Below are 12,152 nucleotides of genomic sequence, written 5' to 3' on the forward strand. Positions count from 1 at the left end.
CTGTTTGTTTTATGTAATATTATTTATTGTGATCTGTCTTGAGCTTCTGGATCAGGAGGCTAAGGTGCTCATTTTCAAAGCATATGGACATCTGAAAAGACCAAAATGGAGATCCATGTGCTCGAAACATCCAAACCCAGTTTTGCAAAAGCAGAATAGGGACATCCAAATAACAAGGGGGTGTGTGTTGGGCAGGGCTAGGAAGGGCCTGAAATCTGTTTGTAGAACAGCGATTACCCAAAGTGGAATAAACATCCATGTCTTAAAAACAAGGACGTCCTTATTTAGACTCGTTTTAGGAACGTCCAGGTTACTGAAAGGTGCTCTGATTTGGACACCTGTCCACTGGAAGGATTAAGGTGTGACACTGCCTTAAATCCCCTTGTTTGTGTTTCCCCTCCCCCCCAATCACCTGAAAGTGGGCAGGGATGGGCATAGAGCCTGTGGGGGAAGGGGACAAAGTCTGTGGGGATGGGGACAAACTTTGTCCCCGTGTCATTTTCTACTTTGTAGCCTGTAAATGAACTGAACTGTTGTTTATGTTTGATGCAGACAACGATATTTAGATTTTTTGGAAAAACAAGCAAACATGCTGGCCACAGCTCGCAAAATTTGCATGGGGGATTCTGTACATTCCTGCTACCAGCACATCTTCTAAGAAGACATTTTCTATTGCAGGAAGGACTGTGGAGGACAGGAGAGCTAGACCAGATCCTGAGATTGTTGATAACTTATTCATCCACAGGTTTAAAAAATCATAAGTGTTTCATAGGGCATATAGAATGGGTTGTATTCTTTACCTCTGGACATTTCAACAGGGTAGATTAGGATTCCTTGGGGTAGTAGAAGTCAGCTACTTTTGGGGTGGGAAGAGTAGAGGGTGGTGGTAAGTGTTTGAAGTTTCTGCAGATGAGGACAGAGGCCAAGGGAAAGGGGCGGGGACATGGACAGAACCTGTGGGGGTGAAGACAGGGCCCATGAGGACAGAGATGGGAACAGACTTTGTCCCCGTGTCATTCTCTAGCCAAAACCAAAATTGCACTGAAACCAAAAACTCAAATTTGGTTGTGTGAGTGAGAATGATTGAAGGCTGCTGGGGATTGTCAGAGCTTGCAGACTGCATCCCTCTCCTAAACCCACAATATCCAAGTCAGAATGTTATGGTATGGTCACACCAGGATTACTAAAGCATAAAATTTTAATTTTACTTCGGTTTATTAACCTGTGCCCAATCCTGAACTAAATTAATCAAATCCAGATGTATATCGGGAACAGGTAATAACAGCAAAATATCGACCGCATATGACAATAGTAACTGGCCCAAGCCCAGTTCTGTTTTACCAAGTGTGGACATAAACAAATTAAAAAGGATCATAGAAAGCGGGGAGCCCAGAGGCACCCCACAACTTGGAGACCAAAACTTAGATAAATGATAATATTTTTGAACTGCATATCTGCGATTAGACAAAAATTCTTGGAACCATTTGTAAACTGATCCAGATATCCCAATTATAAGCCATGATCGATGTCAAACACAGCTGATATGTCAAATTGAAGTAAAATTACTTGCTTACCCTAGCACAATCATTCTTTCACAAAAGAAGTCAAGACCAGCAAAAGTGTCTCCATGCTATGAGCTGCTCTGAATCCAAAGTGTGTGAAGGGCAAACCTATCTTTCAATCAATTTTGCAATAAAAAGTATACTAGCCACCGGCCGGTAGCTGGAAGGTAAAGTGAGATCCAGACCTGTTGCTTTGGGTATGGGGTTAAGAACAATGTGCCTCCATATGTGATTGTTAAAGCTCATTGACCCATAATGTAAACTATTGAATAAATACTGGCGGAATAGATGACAATAGTGAAATAGGGCAACTATCCAAATAGCAATAAAAACAAGAGAATTTTGAAAACAATGAACAAAAATCATTAGCTGTAATAGGTAAAAAAGATTCCCAAACCTGGTCTACAGGAACATCCTGCCTAGGAGTAAACATATTACTAGGCAACACTGTATTTAAAGTAACTTTGGCCTGTGCCAGTTCAGAACGGTTTCAGTTACCTTATTGGGAAAAAAATCAGCTAAATCTTGTGCTTATGGTTTTTACACACTGACCACTAACAAATAGGCAGAAGAGCTTTTTACTATTGAGGGAAGCAGAACTCACCAACTTGCTATAATTATTCCTTGCTGCTTCAGCTTTTGTTTTGTATTGCTTAAAAGTAGATTTCCGAGAAGACTTTACCTCGGGGTCGCTTGTTTTCCACCAGTACCTTTTCAGGCGGTGGCAACCCTGTTTTTAAAGTCTTCAGTTCTTCTGAAAACCAAGGAGACTTTCTAGCCATAATGATCTTTTTTGTGACTTGTGAAGCTGTTTTATTCAGAGTAGAGGTAACAGCTTCATCCCAGCAAGATTTGAGTCGGGTCTGGTTGACGTCATTAAAGACATCATTTCCAACCAGACGCAAGCCTCATCTATCTTACCCCTAGGCAAAATTGATTTAACTGTTTTTTTTTATCAGTGGGTTTAGACAAGCAAATAGTCATAGTAACTCTAACTGAAAATGATCCAACCAAGGGATAGGCATCCAGGAAAACAAATCGACTAAATTGTGAGGGTAAGATTCAAAAATATCTAAAGAATGCCCTTTCTCATGAGTAGGACCATTTTCTGAAAGAGTTAAATCACAAGAGTTTAAAAAAGACCTACAGTTAGAAACATCAGGATTAAAAACATTTTCTAAATGCAAATTTAAAACTCCTAGAATAATTACCCTAGAAAAATGACAGACAGCATAAGGAATAATATCAAAATGGGCGCCATTTTTAAACATTGATGTTACATTGGCCACTATCTTGTTCTTATGCTCTTGCTGTAAAGTACTTAAGACCCATATTACTAAGCTACGCTGTAGGCGTGCTAATTTTTAGCACACCTACAGCTCAGCTTAGTAAACAGGGCCCTTAGTTAAAAGTTGCACGGAGTTGTCTTCTCCTACTAGGTAGCTATCTGCATTAGTTTGGAAGAATTCAGAAAAAAATATAATATTAATATGAAAGACTGCTTAGAATAATTAATTTTTTGCACATCTTTGATCACTACAGAAATTTGAATGAATTCAACATAAATGAGTTTCACCAGAGGTTTTGATGAACAACTAAAGCAAATAAAATAAATTCTTGATAACTGTGTTTTTTTCAATAAAGATGATATTTTCTCTTTGTGGTATATCAAATAACATTGAATGTTTAATTTTACAGGTATGTAACAGAATTTGTAAACTTAGGCAATGTTTCAGCTCTTCGAACTTTCAGAGTATTGAGAGCTTTGAAAACTATTTCTGTAATCCCAGGTAAGAATAGTCGGTGTAAGGCATTAGGTCCCTTGTACATCCAATTGTTTCTTGTGTCCTTCCATTGTGTTTGTGTGTGAACTCCCCTATTACAGATACGTGACAGAGTTTGTGGACCTGGGCAATGTCTCAGCGTTGAGAACATTCAGAGTTCTCCGAGGTTTGAAAACAAATAGCAGTCATTCCAGGTGAGAACTAATGTAGGTTAAACACTTAGGCTGACTTGTATTCCATTGAAGCTGAGATTGCTGTTTTTATTATAAGCATAAGCCTTGTTGCTTCCATTCATGATGCAAAAGTATAAAAGCAGAATCTGGAGAGAACAGATTCCTTGCTTTTTACATAAGCTTTATTTTCTTGTTTAAGTCGGTCTTAGAGTTTAACAAAATTTGCATGAGACATTGCAGTATCTAGCTTGTGACATATTTATCTTATGATGTGAAATTTTCTTTTATATATTCTGCAAAACTAGTAAAATGCCCATAGTCCAAATTTTCCATATATGCAGCATAGTGTGGGTAATTCTATAAGGAAATGCCTAGTTTTAGGAAATAAGACCTTATATAAATACTAATTTTATAGTCATTTGCACCCGTATATGAACACACATGCACATAAATGAGCAGTTTCTGGCTAAGTGGTATTCTGTAAGTACGCACCTAGACATGATGGCATATACTTTGTGGGCAGAGATAGGGTGGATTGTGGTAGGAGGGGGAGTGGCTTCCCAATAAAGTGAGAGTCACCTTCAAATTATGTACCTTTATCTTTCAAATCCTAAATGGACATCTCCAGACTATATGGTACCATTGATAAACTTACCTCAAAGAAACGCTAAATATGAGACAAGAAACTTATCTCGGACTACACCTCCCAAATTGCAAAAAAGTGAGCTACAAAACTCTCCACTCTGCAGACATCACTTAACCTAGGAACCAAATGGTAGAACTCCTTACCATCCAAAATAAGAAATATACAGGAATATACTAGATTCCACAAATCCTCAAATCGTTCCTATTCACAGAAACTCTCACAAAGAACAACCATATCTCAAACAACTAATTATTACCTGAATTGATTATTACTCTGTTTACCATTAACCTTCTCTTTGCTTCATGTACATTCATAATAGATTTTTTTAAGTGTTAAACATCCATAGCTATCCCAGTATGTTTATGAAAAATTGGATTCTTACAAAAAATTACTTTCTTATACATTATTCTTTGTTATGTATCCTATACTGTTTATTGTAAGTCACATTGAACTCAAACTTGTTTGGATTAATGTGGGATATAAATGTCATAAATAAATAAGTAAACTGCATGCATATTTTATAAGCTTTTATAATCTACTGACAGTCTTTTGCAGTCTAGGGTATGCGCACTTACACTAGCTGTAATACCTGTAATACCCTAAATATAGGCGGGTTTTTGGCTACTTAGAGCAGTATTAAAGAAAAGTAGGTGCCTACTTGTCTTTATAGAATAGGCTTCAAGTAAGTGCTTTCCTAGGTCCTGATTCAAGGCACCTCCTTATAGAATCATTTGTATAATATCATTTGAAATCTGCAATCTCTTTAATTAATGAATTCAGCTAGAAAGTTAAAAGTAGATAAATAATGGCATGAGCACTGCATGCGTGAGTAATTATTTTAAAATGCTTTACGTTTCCAAAATAATTGAATAAGCTCTGTAGTTGGAATAGTAAGGCATTCAGTTTAAAAATGGCCAAGGAAAGTTTGGGCAAGCGGCTTAGATAACATGTAAAAGTGAAATTGTTTTTCCTTCATGTACAAATGAGATGAAGCATGAATGAAAAAACTACTTGTTTGTTTTTTCTTTTAAAGAAACAAGTATTTGTAACTTGTTTAATTTATTGGCGTTCACAGTTGCAGATGTACACATCTTTCATCTTGTTTATATTCATCTCAAGTCATTAGACTTTTCAGTTTTACTGCTTCTTGAGCATTTGCTATATGTCTCAGCTTCTGCATGATATAGAATCTTTCTGATGTGGAGGTGTATATAAAAAGAATAACATCTGTTATTTTTTCATATTTCAGGCTTGAAAACCATTGTGGGAGCCCTGATTCAGTCTGTGAAGAAGCTCTCCGATGTTATGATTCTGACTGTGTTTTGTCTGAGTGTATTTGCACTAATAGGGCTGCAGCTGTTCATGGGCCACTTGAAGAATAAATGTGTGCACTGGCCTCCAGATGAATCTGCTTATGAATTTACTAGTGTTCTCTACTTCAACAGTACAGTCGGTGAAAATGGTACATTTGTCAATAGAACTGTACGCACGCTTAACTATAAGGAGTACATCAGTGAAGAAAGTGAGAACCATAGATATGATTTTTATTAATTATTTGGTATGTGGCGATAAAAGTGCAAAAGACAGGTTTTGCTTACAAGATCCAGAATGGCTCAAAGGAGGCAATTCTGTAACAGGGTGCCACCATTTAGGCACCATACTACAGTGGATATTGGGCCTGTTCTATAAGAACACTTATGCGAGTAAGTGTTGTTACAGAATACTAGTGTAAACCTTCATCAAAACACCAAAATTTAGACATAAACTTTTATGACTGGTTTGTGTCTCATGTAGTGCCTAAATGCAACATTTAAGCACATAATTTACAGTATTCAGTAAGTAGCTTGTATAAATGGGTCACCCTTCACAACTCAACCAGATTTTTATTTATTTAGATTTACTCACACCTTTTTCAGTAGTAGCTCAAGATTATTTGAAGAGCCGGTCTATCAAGGTGTGCCCTAGGTATGGAGAGCTGACACTGTGGGGATGACCTGTATGCAACTTGCAGCACTAAGTCAAGATTTTTAAGGCTGACAGACCCTTGTAATATTTTATAAAATTATAGGTCGAAAGACTGATAACCTATTATATGCATATGAATAGAACTATTGGCAGTGACTGAACTAATTCTTTCATCAGATTGTTTCTGATTTCCCTGATTTAGTAGTGGATACAGTGCATGATCAAACTTTGCCTGGTTTTGGTCACTTGGAGGATTCTGCTTTCACTATTGGTCCATTGATAATGATGCACAATTGTGCAGTGTGTGAGGTGGCGAAAAGAATAAGCCCAAATACTGAGATACATCCCCTTAGGTTGCTACGATAATACACTGTACCTTCATTGCGCTCTCCACTATGTACTGTGAAAGCTAAACATGTTTCTAGGGCTCTACATTAATGAGCTTTTCTCCACAGAGACTCTTCATTGCTCCAGATCTGAGATGTGGAGTGGCATTTTCGAAAGAGACGTCCAAGTTTTGATTTGGATGTCCTTGCAAAACGTCACGATCCAGGGGCGTGGAAACCCGTATTTTCGAAACAAGATGGATGTTCATCTTTCGTTTCGAAAATACTGTCAGGGACGTCCAAATCCTTAAATTTCGCCGTCCCTAGACGTGGACATTTCTGATTTTCGGAGATTTTTGAAACCAAAGACATCCATCTCAGAAACGACCAAATGCAAGCCATTTGGTCGTGGGAGGAGCCAGCATTTGTAGTGCACTGGTACCCCTGACATGCCAGGACACCAACCGGGCACCATAGGGGGCACTGCAGTGGACTTCATAAATTGCTCCCAGGTACATAGCTCTCTTACCTTGTGTGCTGAGCCCCCAAACCCCACTACCCCCAACTGTACACCACTACAATAGCCCTTATAGGTGAAGGGAGCACCTAGATGTGGGTACAGTGGGTTTGTGGTGGGTTTTGGAGGGCTCACTGTTTCCTCCGATTATGGGTCAAGGACGTCCAAGTGTTAGGCATGGCCAAGTCCTGCCTTCGCTACGCCTCTGACACTCCCCCCTTGAACTTTGGCCGTCCCTGCGACGGAATGCAGTTGGGGACATCCAAAATCGGCTTTCGATTATACCGATTTGGACGTTTCTGTGAGAAGGACGTCCATCTTCTGATTTATGTCGAAAGATGGGCATCCTTCTCTTTCGAAAATGAGCCCATCAGTCTTCCTTGGGGCTAGTGGAAAGTATTGAATACCTCTTTACTGCAAAGGGTTCAGCTGGATTATGATTGCACACAGTTTTTGTGGAAGCTACATGAATTAAAATCTGTACAACTGTGTAGCATTGTGTCTGCAGGATGAGCAGTAAGAATTCTGTATTTGATTTATTACCTATTTTTTTTCTACTGCAGGTTTTGTTTGTAGAGGGGATGTTATCAACGTGAGCTACTGCTAAAATGTTATTTTACTACAAAACCTGTGCTATTTTAGCACAGACCCCCATTTTATGCAATAAGACCTAGTTACTAATAACCCCGGTTAACAGTAAAATAACCCATTTTAACCATAGCCTATGTTAACCCCCCCCCCCCCCCCCCCCCCCCCCCTTAGTTCCTCCCTGAGGCACTAATATACAAATGTTTATCAGACTTGAGTGCTCCTTTGCCCTGCACTGCAAGTGCAGGTCATTTTGATTTTATGTTCTGAGATTTTTCATTTGACATTTTAGCATGTTATGTGTTGTTGTGGGAGACCCGTTTCTGTAATCATGGAAAGTTTCACAGAACTGGTGTTAACTGTGGTTTCAGTTTGGGTCACTGCTTATGCTGTATGTAATAAACAGTAGTTGTGGTTTTGGTAATGTATGATGCTGCCAGATTTCGTGGCCACTAAGGATGTTGGAGCTGCCTCTGTGAGTGCCCACACAGACACCAATTTACATTCAGGTTTTGCTGGTTTCTTTGGTTTTTTTGTTTGTTTTTTTACAGGTATGCAGCACATAATAATCTTGAAATGTAGTTACGCCCTCTCTCTTTTTCCACTATTAGCAGTCCAGCTTCACTAATAGGTATGTTGCTTATGGGTTCTGGTAACCCAGTTGCTCCCGATTCCATATTAGTGTTCCCTATATATAATTTTATGTGTTTAAATATTAAGGGATTTAATAATTCTGTAAAGAGGCATAAGCTCTGGCACTATATGCAGCAGCATCGCACAGTTTTTTTTGTTTTTTTTTTGGGGGGGGGGTTACAGGAAACTTATCTAAAGTTTTAGGCTACTAATTACCTTCATAATAAGCAGTATACTGTACTTGTGTCATCCCCATCACCGGGCAAAAGGAGTTGCGTGTCCATTCTCAATAAGTGGGGGTTAAATATGAGTATATTATTCCAAATGTCAGATATAGAAGGGATGTGGGATCACATTTGGGTTCTGCTTTTACTGGATGTCTTCGGTCTGTGTCCTGCAAATGGCAAAAGACTGAAACAAGATTCGCCAAATCCAGTATGGGAGAACTAAGTCTGATGTTGGGCTGACTTCTATGGTCTGTGTCCTGTAGATGGCAAAAGACAGGCGTAGCTTCGGCAACTCCACTGTTGTAGATCACTTTGTCACGTGCTGTAAGTGAGGGTGTTCTGCAGCTCAGAGGGGAGGGGAAGATATCTTAACTGGTAAGTTGAATATTGTCTGTAATACATGAATGATAAGAACATAAGAATAGCCACACTGGGTCAGAACAAAAGTCCATCCAGCCCAGTATCCTGTTTCCAGCAGTGGCCAATCCAGGTCACAAGTACCTGGCAGAAACCCAGTTAGTAGCACCATTCCATGGTACCAATCCCAGAGCAAGCAGTGGCTTCCCCCATGTTCATCTCAATAACAGACTGTAGACTTTTCCTCCAGGAACTTGTCCAAACTTTTTTTATACCCAGATATGCTAACTGCTGTTACCACATTCTCCAGCAACAAGTTCCAGAGCTTAACCATTCTTTGAGTGAAAAAATATTTCCTCCTAGTTTTAAAAGTATTTCCATACAGTTTTCATTGACTGTCCCCTGATCTTTGTACTTTTTGAATGAGTGAAAAATCTATTCACCTCCACCCGCTCCACACCACTCAAGATTTTGTAGACCTCAATCATATCCCCACTCATCTGTCTCTTTTCCAAGCTGAAGAGCCCTAACCTCTTTAGCCTTTCTTCATATGGGAGCAGTTCCATCCCCTCTATCATTTTGGTCACTCTTGGAACCTTTTCAAATTCTTCTATATCTTGTTTTGAGATACAGAGACCAGAATTGAACACAATTCTCAAGGTGAGGTCGCACTGTGGAGCAATACAGAGGCATTATAATATTTTTGGTCTTATTTGCATCCCTCTCCTAATAATTCCTAGCATCCTGTTTGCTTTTTTGGTTGCGGCCACACACTCGGCAGATCTCAGCATATTGTCTACAATGACACTAGGTCTAAAGTGGACCCTAGCATCAGATAAATATGATTTGGATTATTCTTCCCAATTTGCATCACTTTGCTTTTGTCTAGACTAAATTTCATTGCCATTTGGATGCCCAGTTTTCCAGTTTCCTAAGGTCTTCCTGCAATTTTTCACAATCTGCATGTGTTTTGACAACTTTGAATAGTTTTGTGTCATTTGCAAATTTAAAAACCTCACTTGTTCAAATTTCCAGATAATTTATAAATATGTTAAATAGCACCGGTTCCAGTACAAATCCCTGCAGCACTAAACTATTCATCTTCCTCCATTGAGAAAAATTGTCATTTAACTCTACCCTCTGTTTTCTGTCCAATAACCAATTCTTAATCCACAGAAGGACATTGCCTCCTATCCCATAACTCCTTAATTTTCTCATGACTCTCTCATGAGGTACTTTGTCAAAAGCTTTCTGAAAATCTAGATACAGTACATCAAGCAGCTCACCTTTATCAACATGTTTATTCAAGCCTTCAAAGAAATTAAGCAAACTGGTGAGGCAAGACCTCCAGCTGAATCCATGCTGACTCTGTCCCATTAAACCATGTTTATCTACATGTTCTATAATTTTATTCTTTATAATAGTTCCCACTATTTTGCCTGGCACTGAAGTCAAGCTTACCGGTCTGTAACTTCCTGGAAGCCTTTTTAAAATCAGTTTCTCTTTGGCCACCCTCCAGTCTTCAGGTACTATGGACAGTTTTAACAATTGAACTTGGCCCTGCTGTGCCTTTTAGAGGCTATCTGTTAATGCTGTGGTAGAAAGCACTCTTTTCCTGTGGGGAAAAGGGTATGGAGACTAGTTAATAAAAGTTACTTTAAAAAAATTCTGTCTTTATCAATAACTTACAATTCCTCTTTTAAACCCCAGTCTTTAAGTTACCAAAACACAGAGCAAAATAATTTCATTTACCCAGAGAAATGCCCTCTTCTCTCAGAACTTGGTTATAATCAAGACCCCATCATGTTTGGCTGCCTATATGGTTGACATGGTGGAGACTTGACAACCAGTGTGTAAACATGGGTGGCTAGGGCCTGCATAGAGTGGCGGTTGCAATTCTGGCTACCTTGTTGGGCAGTCTGGATGGACCATGTCAGTCTTCTTCTGGCATCATTTACTGTGACTATGGATTGTAATTTTTGGATTCTGTTTAATTTATTTGTTCATAACATTGACTCTCCCCACTGTTGAATGTGGGAAGTAACATTTTTGCCAAAATTTTAGCTTACTGACTTTTCTCAGTGATGGGATTAATCATACACCCAGATCAATGTGGGTTTATGCAGGCCTGTTCCAAGGTCAATTAATTCAAGCCTTCTATTCAGCATGTTGTTAGCAGCTTTGGTGTATAACTTGCATATAGTAGTCTTGGGATTAGATACTGAGAGAGCGTTTGACTGTGTAGTGTGTCCCTACATGTTTCAAGGTCTGGAGTGGTTTGGTTTAGGAACTAAGTTTCGCCAGATGGTTAAGTTCTTCTATTCTCACTCAAAAGCTCAGTTTTTTGTTAATGGGAGAATGACCCTGTTTGATTTGTGTAGGGGTACCAGAAAAGGTTGTCCTCTGTTCCTCCTCCTTTTTCCTGTAGTATTGGAACTACTTGGCCTGGCTGTCGGGCAAACACAGGATATACATGGGGTAAATATGGTGGGCAGGAGTTCAAGCTATTTTTTTATTTGTTTAGATTTTGCTCACACCTTTTTCAGTAGTAGCTCAAGGTGAGTTACATTCAGGTTTCATCTTTGGATGATGATATAGAGTACTTTAATGTCTTGTCAGTTCCAGCTCTATAAGATTTCATAGCTTTTACACCATAGTTGGGAGTCAGAGTAAATTGGGAAAAGATAGCATCTCCTTCTCTATGAATACACCCACAAAGAGGATCTTCATCTGCTTCCTATAAAAATGTCAAGCATCTTATTTGGAGAATTGAGCTGAAAGGTGTTGAAGCCCAGGATGCACTGGGCAGGGCTAGGCACCACCATTTTCAAGGTGACACTGGAAGAGGAGGGAGTATACTACCTTCCTCCTCCAACAAAGGCACGGAGGAGCGGGAAAGAGGGCTGCTAGACCACCAGGTTGGGGGGGGGGCTTGATTTGTGGCCTACTGGGTCACCAGGGCTTTTGTTTGGGGATGCAAGGGTGGTTATAGGGACTGAAGATCCACCAGATCTCCAGCCCCCCTCGTGTACTGGGGGGGGGGGGGGGGTTGTGGGGACTGGAGGTCTGCCAGACCTCCGGCCCCCGTGTCACTGGCTGAGAGTTAGGGTTTGGTGGGGGCACTAGGCCACCAGGGTCTTGATGTTTGGGGTCTGGTTGTCCCATGGACCTCCAGCCCTTGTGTTTGACAGGTCTGGGCTTTTGACAGCCTGGACCTCTCAAACAAGTGCAGGAGGATTGTGCCTGAGCACATGTTCAGGCACAATCCTCCCACAATTCACCTTATGATCAGAGATAATAGCATGCATAAATTTGTATGCTATTATCTCTGATCATAGTGGTGGTAAAGCCCTGTGCTGATCTAGCACTGTTTG

General features: G+C 39.8%; 1 protein-coding gene across 1 annotated transcript in view; it reads left to right on the top strand.

Moving 5' to 3' along the window:
* The window catches only part of LOC115473687 (sodium channel protein type 2 subunit alpha-like), a 381,519-nt gene that overhangs the window by 75,539 nt on the left and 293,828 nt on the right, over positions 1-12,152 (top strand). The window contains exons 7-8 of the mRNA XM_030208710.1: positions 3,261-3,352; positions 5,415-5,687. Coding sequence (XP_030064570.1) covers positions 3,261-3,352; positions 5,415-5,687 — 365 coding nt within the window. The remainder of the gene's footprint in view (positions 1-3,260; positions 3,353-5,414; positions 5,688-12,152) is intronic.

Source organism: Microcaecilia unicolor, chromosome 7 (assembly GCF_901765095.1).
Source record: "Microcaecilia unicolor chromosome 7, aMicUni1.1, whole genome shotgun sequence".
Lineage (NCBI taxonomy): Eukaryota > Metazoa > Chordata > Amphibia > Gymnophiona > Siphonopidae > Microcaecilia > Microcaecilia unicolor.